The sequence below is a fragment of the Platichthys flesus genome, chromosome 16, assembly GCF_949316205.1.
Source record: "Platichthys flesus chromosome 16, fPlaFle2.1, whole genome shotgun sequence".
Classification (NCBI taxonomy): Eukaryota; Metazoa; Chordata; class Actinopteri; order Pleuronectiformes; family Pleuronectidae; genus Platichthys; species Platichthys flesus.
The window spans coordinates 9,370,288-9,386,877 of record NC_084960.1 but is presented as its reverse complement, the minus strand read 5'-3'; the positions used below and the strand labels follow the sequence as shown (position 1 = coordinate 9,386,877).

The 16,590-nt window shown below is 44.3% G+C and overlaps 1 protein-coding gene across 1 annotated transcript; it reads right to left on the bottom strand.

Moving 5' to 3' along the window:
• Positions 1 to 2,645: 2,645 nt before the first annotated feature.
• LOC133971099 (suppressor of cytokine signaling 3-like) lies at positions 2,646 to 5,196 on the bottom strand. The gene is made up of 2 exons (XM_062408320.1): positions 5,011 to 5,196; positions 2,646 to 4,482 (listed from the first exon to the last, which is right to left on the bottom strand). Exon 2 carries the CDS (start codon positions 4,334 to 4,336, stop codon positions 3,719 to 3,721), a length of 618 nt encoding a protein of 205 aa, XP_062264304.1. The 5' UTR covers positions 4,337 to 4,482; positions 5,011 to 5,196; the 3' UTR covers positions 2,646 to 3,718.
• Between the last annotated feature and the right edge of the window lie 11,394 nt (positions 5,197 to 16,590).

Sequence of the window (16,590 nt, the reverse complement as noted above, 5' to 3'; positions counted from 1 at the left end):
ATCCATTATCAACGCTGCTATTGCATTGAGATCGTATGGCACATTTTTGTTAAACATTAAAAGCCTTAAATATAAATGTCTTAATATGTTCATCATTGTTTGTTTTGCCTCGACAGTTTAATAAAAGCCAGGGAGGACTGTTGAAGATCTTCCTGAGAATACCCTGATGTGGAAGCCCTGATGGTTTCAGCTCAGACAGAGAGCAGTGGGCGGTGGGGCCATGAGAATACCAGAGAATTTCTCCTGAGCAAAACACTGAGCTTGTTTAATAGACATCCGCTGGCGGTCGGATTGGTTTCAGATGGGTGTGAGGCCTTGGAGGTGTTTTAGTATTTAAAGCCTTTGAAAGGTTCCTCAGACTCCTCATTAAATACCTGATAAACAAACATAAAGCGCAGGCAGATGTTCCAAAAGGCTCAGTTTTATGTCAGCAAAATTTACACTACACATAAACCCTCAATTGATCACCATATAATAAACTATGCAGAGTTGTATACGCATCTCTCTGCTGCACTGTAGCTCGGGCTTACTAGGAAACAAGGAGGATGGGAGGATTTTTTAATGCTAAGCAAATTTGCAGTGGCCACTGACTTATTTGGTATTATCACACACAAAGGGAATATTTAAAACTCCCCAGTCTCATCCTGCGCTCACCTCCTTAAAACGAATTCAGCCAGGAAAGTGATTCATCTTCTGAACCACCACTTCTGAGTAAGGATTTGAAAACTGGAATGTTTTATGTTTCACAAAACGACCCCGGGCTCTATCTGAGATGTAATTCACATTCACGAAGAAGCGTCTGAATGTGTCTTTTAATAGGACGGGTATTTCACATGAGCACATTCCAAGAAAAAGTGGACATGGTTCTGAAGCACTCAGAGTGCAAATCACCTCGGAGACCCTTTATCTCATTGAACCCTCCGCACTGAGAGGAAACAGTAAAGTGCTGCTGAAGCAGGTAGCGCCGGAGCGCCTTCCCGTAACCACGTTGGCTATGGAGGTTATTGCGGATTCCTGTTCATCCATCATTTTAGCAGTTTACAGTAAATGAACATGTGTTCCTGGTTTCTCTTAATGATACTGTATGTGTGCAGTGGACATGATGGATCCATGTTATCACAGGGCTGACCATAAAGAACCTACAGAGTATCCGGCAAAGTAATTGAATTATAATTACAATCAATAGATAAAAAATAGGTTAACCCTTCTACAATACAAAAAATGATTCAGTAAAAACCAATACAATCCATCTTTATCAATCTTGAAGGCAATTCAGTTCAGGGCACATACAAGAAGACAAAATCCAGCTGACATTGGGTGAGACACCGAAACCATTCGGTCTCAGCTTCACACTTACGGACATTTTTGAGTGTCCAGTTAACTTAATGCTGAATGTGTGTATGTGACTGTAGGAGGAAGCTGGAGAAAACCCACACAAACACGGGGAGAACCTGTACAGTCCACACAGAAAGACCGTGGCCAAACTGGGATTCAAACTGGAAACCTCTCCATTTTCTGTCTTTTCCTCTGACCTCATTAATATCACCCAACACAGAACTGACCACAGATCATTGCTAGTACTAAAACATCATTATAGGGTTAAATAAATGAATTCTTGTCATGAAGTTGGACAAAGTAAAAAACGTTTCTCTCCCATACACACACACTGAAACCAGGCCATCTTATTAGAGGAGAGACAGCCATGGAGTACAGGATGGGTTGTTTTAAGAAAAATAATAACAATAATCTTAACAAGGATGTTGATGCTAATGTGTTTCCCAGTTCAGATGCTTGGGGTTGACATGCTTCCTGATTGGAGGCTTTGTTAGCTTGCACTTTTTTTTTTAAGAAAGCTCAAATAAAGATGATGTCAGTCTGTTAACCTGCAAGTAAAAAAAAGTAAGACAAACACGTAGTTTTTAAACCCAAGAACAAGTTGATCCAAACAGTCCGAAGCGGTCTGCTTGATTACTGGACATGGTGCATTCATGTGCGCCGGGAAATTACAACATGTCTCTGAATTGCTCTGTGCTGAGGTGCAGGTGCATTTAGTGTGTATTCATGTGCAAGTTGGGGAACATTTCTGAGAACACGTGTGCTCCTAAAAAGTCACTCATGTTACAGGCAGACTTCTGCATCACTATGAATGGGCATGTGAGAGCATGTTAGGTCACGTTAACACCCACAGAGAAACGCTGTGTGTCACACCAGAACAAAGGAGTCACCTTATGCCAGGCAGTTACCTCACAGTTCTGGTGTATTTTGTCTGAAGCGGCCGCGCCAGCTCCCTGTAAGCGGAGGATGTTATCTTTGAACATCTGTTTAAAGTTGAAACTAGGCAGGTGGAGTTTAACAGCAAGCTTATCTCACGGAAGGGAAACGTCAAAGTGAAGATACACTGAAAGCTGCTTGTGTTCAGTGCAGTGTCATGTTGAGCGGCGCTTTCCCATGTGGGTTCAAGGAAGCAACTGGTGCTCATTTACGTTTCCGAGGAAATCATTAAAAAAACTTGTGGTCTGACCTCAGCAGCAAGTTGAGCCAAATAGGATGCATGCAAATAACGTATTTCAGTGTCTGTGATGTAAAATCTCAAAAGGAAAAAGAAACAAAGTTTGTCACAAAGCAAAATCAGACAACGAGATCTCTTTTCATAGAAAAATAGTGCTCTTTATTATAAATTAACAAACGGTTCTCACAAATATAAATAAGTGCAAAATCGTATCAGTCTGCTCACTTCGTCAAAACTTGTCTTCAAGCATCCGCAGCCAGTGGTTTCGGCCGGCAAGGGTTCATCTTTACAAAAGACAGCACAATAAACAGATTCACCGCTTTACCTTCACTCATGTAAACATTGTTTTCAGGATGAGAATTGTTTAGACTCTTCTCCTTATTCGGAAAAGTAAGACGCCACATTTCATACATTCATTCATAATGTGACAATCCTGTCTGTGCCAGAGGTACTGACTCATGTTTTTGGTATGTGTTTCCTCACTACTGGTTTTCACACAAACTTCTGATTTTGGTTATAATAGCTCAGCAGTGGTTCTCCTCTCTCAGGTTAAATTCAGTCGTGTTCCAACAAACTGTTGTCAAGTTCAGGCAAATCTGGCATAAACCTTCCCTCTAAAACAGATTATCAAAAATATATCTTCTTTCCACATATGATGGTCTCATAAAACGTCTTTTGAGATTAAAAAAAAAAGTCTGATCGTAAAATCAGATCCAGCTTTTATGGATGGATGGTTTTCTGAGGCGTATGTGCGTGAGCTCGACAGCCTCACAGCACAATGGTTAGCAGCAGCAGCAGCAGCAGCAGCAGGACACGGAACCTGTGTGTCATCACACTGGAGACGGCCGACTGTGATCCTCACTTCAGTTTTCAGTAAGTTGAACGTCATCAGACGGCAGAGGGGAAGAGGAGGCCGACGGTGTCATCTCTCATTTCAAGAGATTTTTTGTCTGAGGCCTCTTTGTGCCTTAGTCCTCATCAGTCCAGTATTTCTTCCTAAATGTGAACATGAAGAGATGGATGTCCACTCACACACACAACCTTTCAGTCCAAAACTGCTCCTTCTCACAAGCTCAGTCCCGGGCCCGACTCTCCAGTCTCTGCCTCATCTTTACTCCTCACATGTCGTCAGACGTGGCTGCACTGGAACCATCACGTTTTTCTTTGGGACACTTTTTCTGCTCCTTCAAGAGCATCAGTCCAACAGTTCTAGATCGGATCATCGTACGCCTGGAGGAACTCCTTCAGAGAATGAGGAAGTTGGTCTCTTTTAGACGAAATGTCCAAATGTCCATTGACCGTTTTCCTGCACAGGTGCTGCAAGGTGGACAAGCTGCAGGAGAGAGGTCTGATGAGCTCCAGAGGGATCTTCTCCCCTCCAGAGTAAATGAAGGACATATTTCCACTGTGCGTGTTGCCCTTGCTCTGAGGCATGTAGTGATGAATCAGCTTAAGTACGCAGTCAAAGTTGGGAGCAGACTGATAGTTCTTAGGGTCTGTTTGCAGCCGGAAAGAAGCCGAGTCGCACTGGATGCGCAGGTTCTTGGTGCCCGATGACGTTTTGACACTGAGCGTGAACAGGTGTCTGTTGTCGGAGCTGTCCCGGATAAGGAAGGCGCCGGTGGCCTCGGCCGCCAACATGGCATTGGCCTCCTTCCCGGTGATGGCGCCCCAGTAGAAGCCGCTCTCCTGGAGCTTGCTGTGCGTGGCGAGGACCATCTGGTGCTGCGCCTTGGAGGCGAACGTCTTGTAACGGTGAGGCTGCCGCATGTTGGAGTCCAAGAGGCTGCTGCTCATCGCGGAGTCAAACTTGCTGTGAGTTACCATGGCGCTGTGCCCGATCTCTAGATCTCCTGGGGAGCACCGGTCGCCACACCGACAAGATGGTGAGGAGGTGGAGTCGAACAGGGGTTCAGAGGGTCGTGTGGGAGGGCATAAGGAGGTCAGCTCTCTGTTTGTCTGGAGGAAAACACCTGAGGAAAAGAAATATCACATTAAAATCCAGGTTTTAAGTTTGAACACACTGATAAAGTTACTGATCTGCTAATGTTGAGCTCTACAGTAAATCTCGCTGGGAAACTTTGTTTTTTCCAGATGTGGAACTGGTGCCTTTAAACTTCACGCAGCGCAATGAGGTTGTTCTGCCTCTTGTCTTTTATCATCTAAAGACCAACAACAAAGAGCCAGCTTGTCTCACTCCTCCGCTGGAGTGCTGTCCGCGTGTTTAACTACGTTTCCTTCATTCATTGAACTTCCAGTCGTTTCGCGGAAACTTTCTGTAATCTGCCCTCGGGACTCGGTCAGTTCCAGTAAAAATAGCGTAATTCCCGATTGCGCAATTTTACGCGCAACGACCTCCTCCCTTAAAGAAACTCTACCTGACTTTAAGACAAACACTAAACCCATTTGGCTTGCAGTTTTTTATTTAGAAACTCCTAGTTTTAATGAAGTAAGTGTTGGTAGGAAAAAACAACAACCCTGGGAAAAAGAGCGTTTATTACCTTCAGTGTTTCTCCAGAGTGGCTCGTGTAATAAATCCAAATGCGCAGAAGGGAGAAGGCCGTCCACAGTTAGTCCTGGATCTGTCAGGAGGTGGAAGTAGTTTAAAAGTTTCTCACTTCAGATGTGTCTCCTCTGTGTGCGCGTTAGAGAGAGCGAGTGTGTGTGTAACATCCAGAGAGCTGCCCTTTTGAGAGCGTATAACCCAGAGCCGTGGAGACTCCTCCTCCTCGGTGTGAGCGGACTCCTCCTCCTTCCAGTAAAAAGTCTTTGTCTTTTTCTCTCTCTCTCTTGGCACGTTGTCAGGAAGCAACGATTTATTTATTTTATTCAAAGGATTCCTGCTATGAGAAGAGGACGACCCCCCCCACACACACACACATACGCAAGCACACACCCACATACACACACACACACACACACACACACACCACCCCACACCCTCATCTGTTCCTCCAGAATGAAGTTAAGGAGGGATTCCAAGCAATGGTCATTATACATATACACTTCTCTTTTATTTATTTTTTAAATTAAGATTTCAACCTTTTTTTTTTTTTATTCTTTTGATCATCTGTTATTGTTGCTTTTCTTTTCTCGTATTTCTTCCCATTTCTCGTTTTCTCTGCCTGGTTCCAAGTGGCCCTTCAGTGTGTGAGGTAGTGATTCATCCTCCACAGCCGAGGCGGTTTGTGTAATCGGGTTTCTGAGAAATTCACATTAAACACCGAGTACCGTTTCCCTCCATAGGGGGCGCCAGATTTGAGGAACTTGTTTATGAGAGCAGCTGGTAACCAAGGGCAGCGGTTTACTGTTTACACGCTTCCCTTCTGGCGTTTCTGAGCACTGAGAGAAGTTCCCCAATATTTGGTAATATCATAAAATCCGAAACTGTGAACACAGACTCTTATTTTCTTGTAGTTTATTTTAATAACATGGCAATTATTAGACTCTAATAAGTGCCATGTCGTTAAAGGAAAAAAAAGTCAGACAAGAGCACCATCTTTTTTAAGATACAGTAGTTTGCCTCCAGCATCTATTTATAAAGTCTCTAAACCGATTTAGGTGTTCTAAGAAACATAATGTATAGTAGTTGTAAGCAGATGTTTATGTATTTGTTAGTATAAACAGATTCCATGACAATAGGCTATGGTAAACTACAGCTCATAGTTCCGACGAGGGTAAATTATCAAGATTCACGAATTACTCTCTGGAAAATGCACAAAAAAAATACCAAAGAAACGTTATGTCACAATGTTAAATCCCAGATTTGCCCCATGATCTGGATCCACACCAAAAAAATGTGAGAAATAATCACTGACAAATAAAGCATCCTTCAACCAAGTTCTGTTGAAATCCGTTCTGCTGTGTTTGTGTAATTCTCCCTTATGTCTCAACATAAGAAGTAAGATACTGTACTTTAGTAAATGTTGACATAAAATGTTGTGTATTGTTTTACATCTTACTACTTATCCAAACAGCTTTGAGGGTTTCATATTCTGGATATAACTTCATTCCTCTTTGCAGTTCCCCCGCCCACTGTGATGACCTCCTACCTCTACTACCTGTGAGACTGTCTTCATCATCTCTTTACCGATCAGTGGCTGTCTTCATGCAGTGTGTGTTTCACATCCTCGTCTAATCTTTGGGCAACATGCGTGTGACTGATAGAGTGCTCATATCATCTGCATCAGCCCACTCCCTGCTGACTCAGCAGTGACCAGCTCAAGCCTCAGGTGGTTCATTTGTTGTAGATCAACTTCAGGCTATGGTGTTGTGTCGATGGAGGTCTCAAAGTGCTGCTGCCCGCAGGGTGGACAAACCAAAGAAATCGGACAAAACGGAAAAAAACAGCCGGATGGTCCCTGGTAAAAACCAGCTGTGTCCACAGAGGTGAGTCAGGTGTTGTCTGATTCAGGCCATCATTACGATAGAGAGAGGGGGGAGGGGGGAGGGACTACAACAGCCTCTTAACGGTCCACTTGTTCCCAGAAAATCTATTGTGTCATCATTGTGAGGCATGTTTTTAGCATCCGAAGTCCCCCCTGGGATCCCGACAGGAGTCAATGGAGGGAAAAGGAGCAGAAAGTTAGAAAAAAAAAACACTGAGGTGGTATTTTAGTTCTCCTGGTTTCCATGGAAACCCCTATGCACATAATTACAGCATGCAGACTTGGCTTATTAGGAAGTCTGCTGTGATTTCCAGAGTCAATTTCCCCTGTTAAAGTGGAATAGAAGGGACTTTTGATACAGCAGGGAGGAAGACACTGAAAGAAAATAGACCTCTCCCTAGATATGAGGACTTGTGATAATAAAATGAAGTAAAATAAATAAAGCTGAAACAGTGTGTACTTAACCAGAGGTCAACACTCGACTGGTCGGTCAGCTGAAGCCAACCGAGTGGGCTGGAGCAGAGAGGGGTTTCTACAGAGGGACTCCAGCCAAACGTCTGAGGCTCAGGGTGTGAGTCTTGGCAGCTACAGCTTTGGCTCTGTTGTTTCCGTCATGTGTGCTTCTCTGTGTTTTTTACAAATTTCTGGTAGGTTTACAGATCTAAATTGGAAATCAAGAAAAGACTTGACATTTTTTTTCTCAAATATGTGTCAGGGCTCAGCTCAATGTAACCTCCCCTTTAATGTCATGAAAACAATAATAAAAGTTGAAATTCACATGCAGTGTAGACCGATTTGGCCTGAGCGGAGACCGTAAAACGAAGCCTTTGCATGATAGCTTGTTGGTTTAAACCAGTGTTTAGTGGAAAAGGCAGCTGTTTAAGTTTTCCCACACTGACTCTCATGGTTCCAGTAAACCCGCGGGAACGAGAGAGAGAAAAAAAAAAGAGGCAGAGCTGTCTTTTTGCTCAACTGGAAACGGGGCTGAAAAGCAGAAAAATGTTATTCGACAAAATATTTTGGAGCTGCTTTGGCGGATTTCACTGAACAGGGGGATCTCTAAAAAGCTCTGCAGGCTTTGCCAATTCTATGAGATTATTTGCAGAGGTGGCAATTAGAAAGGCGCCGCATATAGTTTGCACAGCTGAATATAGTAAGCCCTGAATTCACGTTTTTTTTACTACGGCTGCATAACTGAAACCTTTACATGTTACACCATGAAATAAAAGGTTGTAAGCGGAAACGGATCAGCTGCTGTGACATATACAAAATACTGTTCGATTGAAATCACGTCAACTACTGTGGAAACGTGAGTCACCAGGAAGGTTCCTGCTTCATGACCCAATTCCTTCATGTCTTCCTTGTATTAATGTCAACACTAGTCTGGTACATAGTATCGGCCCATTACCGTAAAACTTCCTTGTTGGTTGTGCAAGATCACTTAAGTGTGATCATCAATTATCTTCTTATTATTTCCTGGTTACTCTGCCTCCCTCGTTGTCTCTCTTAAACTCACACACACTCACATTTTTCCTTATTGTGTTACTGTCAATGCTGGTCTTTGTGTGTATCTGTGACCAACGGGAAGTGTCATGTGTGATCGCTGCAGTTGAGCGATAAAAACAAGCAACAAAACCCAGAGTGGCCTCACTATTCTTCCACGATTCATACAGTTTAACTATTTGCTTTTGGTACCTGTTTATTATGTGTGTATGATATGCACCAGGTTGACTATAAACATTTTACCGGTTCTCCTCGGTAATGCCAGTTCTCTACAGAACATTTTGTTCAGAGATACTCATCTTCAGCCTGATTGTGCAACTCCACTGAGGGTTTCAGGGAATTTACAGGGAAGACAACTTGTTGTTAGTGTTACTACATATTAGTCATTCCACTTTATTTGGTGGGACTTGACAGCGTTGTGCTGTGACATGCAGACATTTAAGAGTTTAAAAACAGTCAAACAAAATAATTCTATAGAGACAAATACAGAAAAAGAGAGAACCTGAATTTGCAGTCAAAATCTATCATGTGCAGAAAACTATACAATCCTATTTCTTATTTCCACCTTATATGTCTTCACGTTTGTTTTCACTAAACCCCGTGTCCAAGTATGAAAGTCAAATTCAGGCCTGACATGTTGTGCATATGCAGTTCCAGCATTCCTCCATGCGTATCACATGCGGCCTATTTATGGCTGCCAGGATCATTGCTGTGACGGCTTTCCTCTGAGAAGTGCTAAAAGAAGAACACAGAGCCATTAACTTGTGCCTTTCACCCCCACAACATTATCCACAATGAGGTTGGACAGTCACGGCTGTTCCGGGTTATGAATGTGGCCTTCTCAATCTCTTCATCCCGAAAGGGGCCTGTGTGTTTATCTAAACATTCCATAGAAAATCCAGACTTAAAGATATCTCAGTTCAACAGTAGCCTATTGCATCCACAACCTTCCAGATACATTGTTGTGATTCTTTGTTTTACGCCGTCGGCCCTGCCAGTTAACAACAGGCCAACTTTTCAGCTCCAGGCACAGCTCTGATACCTGAAACAGGAGAGCTGTTGTCATTCTCCGTTGGCTTTCCGGCCTGAGTTCTTCTCCTGGCTTCTACTTTCCCATCATGAGCCAATGACACAATAAAAGGAATGTGCAGTGTTGTTGTGATAACCATTTTGGTCACTTACCAACACTTCATCCATGTGACTGAGAGCGGGCAGCTTCAGGGGGAGGCTATTATTGAAACCAGCATCACAGGACTGACTTCTCAAACGCTGCGCTGGAATTTCGAAACCCTATTTTTTTTTTATTTTTACTAAATCACACACAGCTGATGTGGAAATGTAGAAATTACATATTTGGACATTTAGTTCTCACTCTCGAAAAGAAATACAGGAAATGCATGTTGTGATGGTGGGGGGGGGGGAGGGGTCGGTGTGACTGCACAGTCATTGTGTTGGGGAACAAGTCAAAGGAGAGAATGTCACCGACGTCATCAGATCCTGGATGCTAGTTTGTCATCGGTTTCCACTGTGAGCCAAATTGAGCTACATGAGGTTGTTGAACGCATCGCACCTCAACTTCTACTGGAAAAGTGAAGCTCAGAAATTTGACATAATAGAGTGAAAGTCAACTGATGAACAGTGAGGCGCGTGTCGTGAAATAATGTTGCTGATTGTAGATATTTTTTTGGGCGGGGTTGGGGGGGGGGGGGGGGGGGGGGGGGGGGCTGGTGACACCTCTCATATGTGACTAAGCCAAAACTCAAAAAAACTAAAAGAAAACAAATGTGTCCCGAGCCGTACACGTAGAAGACACGGACGAAGATTTTTTTCGCCGATAAGAGCTGAAGAACGGCAACAGCCAGCCACCAGGGGGCGATTCATTCGCTTTGGATTCACTTTTGGGCGGCTGTCATGACATCCATCTTTATCCACATTCTTCTGATCTAACTCTGGGCAAGAAACACAAAGCTGTTTTTTACAATGTCGAGTAGGTCATGCACAAACAAGGACAGAAACTGATAAGCGCCCTGAAGGAAACCCGCACTTCCCCGATAACAATCTGCACTTTCCTTCTGAAGGGATGTCACGTCACCGCGATGGTGCGCGCTGCTGCTGGAGAATGCACTTCTTCCTCGTGTCGATGAGATCCTGATGAACTGCTGACATCAAACACAACTGGCTGCATCATGGCAGATCATTTGATTGATCCCGCGCTGCCCGCCTAACTCGCCTCGCCTGCCACCGCCGTCACCGTCAATTTGTCAGTATCCTATGCATGGGCGACGGAGGAAGCCAATGACATAATCGGGATCTTTATAAATGGACTTTGATTCCCACCAGCCTCAGAAATAGCCCGGCTGATGTCATGGGGCAAATGGTAATGCATCTGTCTGCACTCCGAAAGCAGGTTTGGCTGCTGTCACCTGAGAACACCTCGTTTGAAGGCTCCAAAGCCAGAGGCCGTGCAGCCGAAGTAGTGCCTGTGCACGGAACACAGTAATCATCTTTAATTTAAATATTGCTCCGGTTATCCATGTGGATCTGCACACACATGCAAATACCACACACACACACACACATACCACAGCAGTAACTTGATCCCGAGCTGTGCCAGTAAGTCCGATATTTCCAGATAGATTTAGTGCGTACGTGCAGCGTTCAAACAGCGGTTTTGTGGTCGCTGTTCAGACGAGGGTGCCGATAACCGCCGCGACACGGAGTCGGGCAGACGACAAGGACAAGCCCGAGGACTGGAAGGACTTTTACCTGTGTTTTACTTTTAAAGGCACGAGACCCTTGAGTGATCTTTTATCTCACACTCTGCGTTGTTTTAAAAAAACCTGTCTCACTCACAGATGTTTGAGGATAGTATGAACACAATGCCTCCGTCATCCCGGGGACAGCTTTGATCCCCAAAGCGATTCCATGTGCGTGTATGACTGGTCCTTCAGTGACCTTGCACGTGAGTCTTTCACGGCAGACGGGATGAAGTCACGCGAAATGAGCACGAGCCCTCGATTCTGCTGAGTAGACCATTGTTGCCGGTGCAGGTGTGTTCCTGTTTGGATTTGCAGGAGCCTTTATTCATCTGTGAGTGTTTTTTTTATATTCAAATTGCAGTGGCCTCACTGGTCAATGTGTTGCTGCAGTTCTGTTGTGTTTGTATCTCACACAGACCCATTCTTCCCTCTTCCCCGCATTGTAGAGTTGCAACTCCCACACTTTGAGGATTGCGACCCTCTGACCTCGAGAGGCCGGCGAACAGGGGCAGCTCCTGTCCGAATAGATTTCAGAAGTGTATCCTGATTAAAGGCCTCACACAGAAGAGAATACTCGCTTTTTACTTTGAATTTAACCCTCAAATGCTGCAGGATTTTACTGTTTTGCAACATGTCCTGGATCAGGCATCTAAGAGGAGCTCAACAAGCTCAAACCTCTCTCACTCTTTTCAAGGCACCTCCTTTTGTCCCCTTCTCGGTGGGCACTCCCTGTAGACAGGAAACTCTACTGGAGCCGCTCCAAACCACGGCCTCCTTTTCCCTCTTATTCCCGTTCTTAGCCAGAAGTCTTGGAAGGAGGGTGCGCTCTGTCCCAACTTTCGACCTGCACGTAAACAAACAATCCCCCGGTTCCAGAAATCAGCGACGCTTATCGTTCTCAGCCGAGATTATTGCGATGCCATCCATCGCCGTGATTACTATCCCGCACAATGAGCTGCAATCAACGCGCCTCATTTAGTCGTCAGATAAATCACGAGGAGGAGAGAAAAAAGGGTCTCACAAAAACAAATCACTCTGCTCCTCAGACCGCATTAAACAAATTCAGAGTTTCCTAGAATTAGAGCCACCCACAGTTCAATGAATGTGCTGAAAAATCCCACATTACCATTTCCCCCACTGGGACAAACAGCACTCTGTCTTGTTGACATGGTTTTGCTGCAGCTCTGGATCAGCAAGTTCACAACCCAAAATATGGTATGCGAGAAAAAAAAAAGCGAAGGTTCACTTTCCGGTAAATCTAATAAATGTGCCGCACAGACTTAGACTCGGCCCCTTGAGCTAATGTCACACAGGAACAACGATTTTAGACTCAAGGTGGCTGCATCACTGCTCAGACAGCAACTGCAGTTAGTTCCTCTTATATATAAAAACATTCCCAGCTTGACCATCTAGTGTTTGTCGTCATAAATTCAAGCATGCTCCAGTTTCAGATGGAGGGGGGGGGGGGGGGGTTGTTTTTCTTCACACTCTCACAGTTTCAGTTTGTCACCTGTGAACAACACCTGCAGGCATAAGGTGAAAGAGGTGTTGCAGTTAGTGGAGGGAAAAAAGCTTCTGCGACAGTTGCTCTCAATAAGAAGCTACAGCAGGGATATCTCAAAATCGGCTCACTAAGCAGTTTACATGCAAACACAATCATTTATGCTCAAACTTAAAATGAGGGCCACAGAGCTATTTTTCAATTTCTGCTCCGGCCCATTGCTATTAAATGTGTTGCAATATTTCACATGTGGGCCATTTTTAAACTTACACAACTGCAACTTTGTGGGCAAATGATGTGAACTGATTCGGTAAATCATATCCCGCCCGATATTTTATTCTGTTATCCTGAGCACAAGCCAAAGTTTTACAACTTTTCTCAATCACTGTCATAACTCTTTACTATCAACCGCTGGCTCACGAGCAGATGGGATATACGGTAAATACCTTGTTTGCAGGTTTATACGAGCGTGCGTGTGCGTGTGAGTCGGGTAGGTTAGATAGTGGATGGGTGTCTGTGTGTGTTTGTGTGTGTATGTGTGTGTGTGTGGGGGGGGGGGGGGTAGGCTTTGTTGTGGCTTCTCTTTAACTCCCTTTCTCAGAAACCCTGCCTCCAGGATGAGTTCAGGGTCTCTCAGCAGAGCAAGGAGATTCCTGCCAAGAGTATTAAGTTGGATTTATTCTTACAGTAAGGCAACAATGCATCTGTCGGCGCCGCACCTGAACAGAACCTCCACCTAAATCACTGCAATAGGTCGCCAGTCTGTCTCTGTGTGTTTCTTTTCTTTGTTTGATTTGCATAGAAATGCCGGTATATGAGGCGCAGTTCTGGAATTCACTCTGACAGCTCATCTAATTTTTTAAGGTCCCGTAACAACGATGAGTCACATGATCGGTAGCTGTTTAACCTGACAATCCTCCAGCTTCAAAGGAACACGCTGTTCATGTGAAGCTGACAAGTGAGACAGCCCCTAAAGGAAATTCTACCCAGCTGTGACCTGTTTTTTTGCGTGAAAATACCAAACGTGGCGCGCCGCATATATAGGTTCGCGTGACAGTGTTTGTCTGTGCATGCCTGTCTGTGTGTAACATTCTTTGCCTGCAGGAGCCCCGCTTGGAGAAGGAGCCCGACGTGTGTGCCAGCTTAGGTCAGGCCCGGACACCGTGGGGTGCACCCTGCCTCCCGCCACGGTGGGCCAGGAGGCAGGGGGAGGCCTCCAGAGCTTCTGGGAAACAGTCTGGGCCTAATTGGAGCCTGACTGGTCTCACATGTCTCCACTTACTGGAGGAGACGGAGGATCCCGCCCGCCCGGCCAATGAGCGCTGCAGCGGGCCCAGGCCTTTCCCCTCCCTGCATCAGCATAACCACACAGACGAGCAGACCTGACATGACGGCATGACTGAGCGCTGTGGTCGAGTGGGTAACAGTGCAGTGAGGTCAGGTACACGGTGCTGTGCCAGTTTTTTATAGTGTTTTCAAAGGAAACATCTGAGCTCAGTAAAAATCCCTGTGTGTGCAGTTTGTTCCAAGGATCTTCAGTCTGTACAGTGTGTGTGTGCCCCACCCCCCCCCCCCCCCCCCCCCCTTCACTCACTCATTCTGGGCTTCAACTGATCAAAGATTTACAAGAACACAGTCTCTGCAGTGGGAGCTACGAGAAGTAAAGAACAGCGCAGATGGTTAAAAACAAACACCTCCCCCCCTCCTCCTCCCCCTGCTGCTGCTTCCCCACCACAACCACAATTTACCAACTTTTTTTCTCACTTTCACCCCCCTCCTCCCCCTCCTCTCGCCTCTCGTTTCCCATCAGTCACGGTCACCTCCTTGGCCCTGACTGTAACTCTCAAAAAATGTCATTATCATCCTGTTTCACTGCGGCGCTGCAAAATATTACAGGCAGTTTGTTACCCGGCTTCTTTTTTTTTCTTTTTTCAGGCACAACTCAATTTATTTAATAACACAAATCCAAAACAGGCCAAGTAGGATTTGATTTTATTGTCCACATCTGGAACAAACTCTTTCATAATTTGTAGCAACTTTCTCCCAAGGCACTGCATGTTCTCAAGGGGAAAATTCATGCAGCCATTAATTTTGCCATGGTTTAGGGCATGATTGGGTTTTCTGAATATAAAAATAAAAAGATTTTAATTTAAATCAACGGATGTTTCAAAGCAGTATGTTTGTTTTTCAAATTTTTTACGCCTCAGACAACTTAACAATTTGAGAAAGCCATGAACCCCTTACATCCCAAGACACAACTGCTGTAGCGTTCACTTTATTACCTGCTAAACATCACCCAGAGGTCTCAGCAGCTTCGATCAAGCCGCACTACATTGCACACACTCCTGGATATCCGTCGCCTGATATTCCAGATTTTTTTTATTCATCAAGAACCATGAATTATTCTCTGGCAAATAAGTGAAAATGTCGAACAACGCAATGTGAAAGAATGTGATAAAAAAAGGCTGGATCTGCCCCCTGATCCAGATCGGCACCACATCCATCCAACACAATTTGTGTTAATCCATTTAGTAGTTTTAGCATAATTTTTCTTACAACCAAACAAACAAACCAAAACTGATGCAACCTGGTAGTCTATATCTGCACCACTATGTCTATTATTTTGTCGACTGCCCTTTTGGTGCCATAAGAGCTCTGACCCTTTGGAAGCTTTGGAATCTACATGAGCTCTGAAGGTGTCCTCTGGTGTCCTTTGAGTTTTGAGGTGGCCCCATTGTGGCTTCCACATATACTTCATGAGATTTACAGAACATCAACCCCTCGAAAATATTCCTAAACAACCTGCAGTGTGGCATGATGCATGGTCACTGCCATTGGGGAACACCTTTACCATTAAAGACTTGGTGTCCAACATTGTAGAACATGCTTCTTACCCAGGTACATTACATGGTCCACGTGATCTAAAAGAAAACGTGATTCATCAGATTAGATCCCCTTCTTCCTGTTGCTCCATGGAGCAGGTCTGATGCTCAAGTGTTCATTGTGTAGCAGTGCAGTCACTCGTCTCTGGAATCAGACCACACAGACCAAAATTTTCCATCAATGAGCCTCGGGTGCCGGTCGTTGCCACTTCACAGGTTTGTTTGTCAGCTACCAACAACTGGAAACCAGCCACACACCACATGACCTGCTGTTTTAAAGATGCTCTCAAACACATCTCGCAATCCCAATGTGGCCCTTGTCTTGTCTTTTTTCTTCAGCACTGACTGTTCTCAGTGTTGCTGTGTTACATTCCCTATTCTTTTAAAGATGCAAATGTAACCATGTTATGTTTTTCAAAGGACGTATAAAATGTCAAATTTCAAAAATGTCTAACCCTAACCCAAAATTTCACAATGCTGGTTATCGGTGTAAATTGTTTAAAATGCCAAACAATGTATCCCTCTGGATATGGCGTGTACGGTTTACCATAATTAACCCACCTGACAGAGCCCACACTCTTCTTCAGATGGGGAATTCAGTGTTATATATATATATATAAATAAAGGCTGGAAAGCCAGACGAGAGTAAATTAATGACTAAATGGTTCCATATTATAACCTATAAATATATAAAGTCTTTTTTGTCCTTTCTTTTTATTCCGCCTCTTCTCAACACTTCAATCGACGCATTCTCTATTGGAGCTTATTTTATTATTTTTTTTAATTTCTGATCAATTTAAAAACTTAGTTGGAAAATGTTCCCATTCATCTTCTCGCTACTTGGAAACTCAACTAATTTGAACTTTGAGGCCACACTACTTTCCGCTCTGGAATTTGTATTCAGGTTTTAGATGCGTCAGAACCATAACTATCTTTCCAACAAGGACTCCAACATGCTAATGAAGCCGACATAGTAACTTGCACTCACACCTGTAAATACCTTGTAGTATTTCTGAGTTGGCACTGAATGCCTAACCGAGACTCTCCT

Bases quoted from the DNA above. Each gene is read 5' to 3' on its own strand.
- LOC133971099 (XM_062408320.1), bottom strand. From the start codon at position 4,336: ATGGTAACTCACAGCAAGTTTGACTCCGCGATGAGCAGCAGCCTCTTG.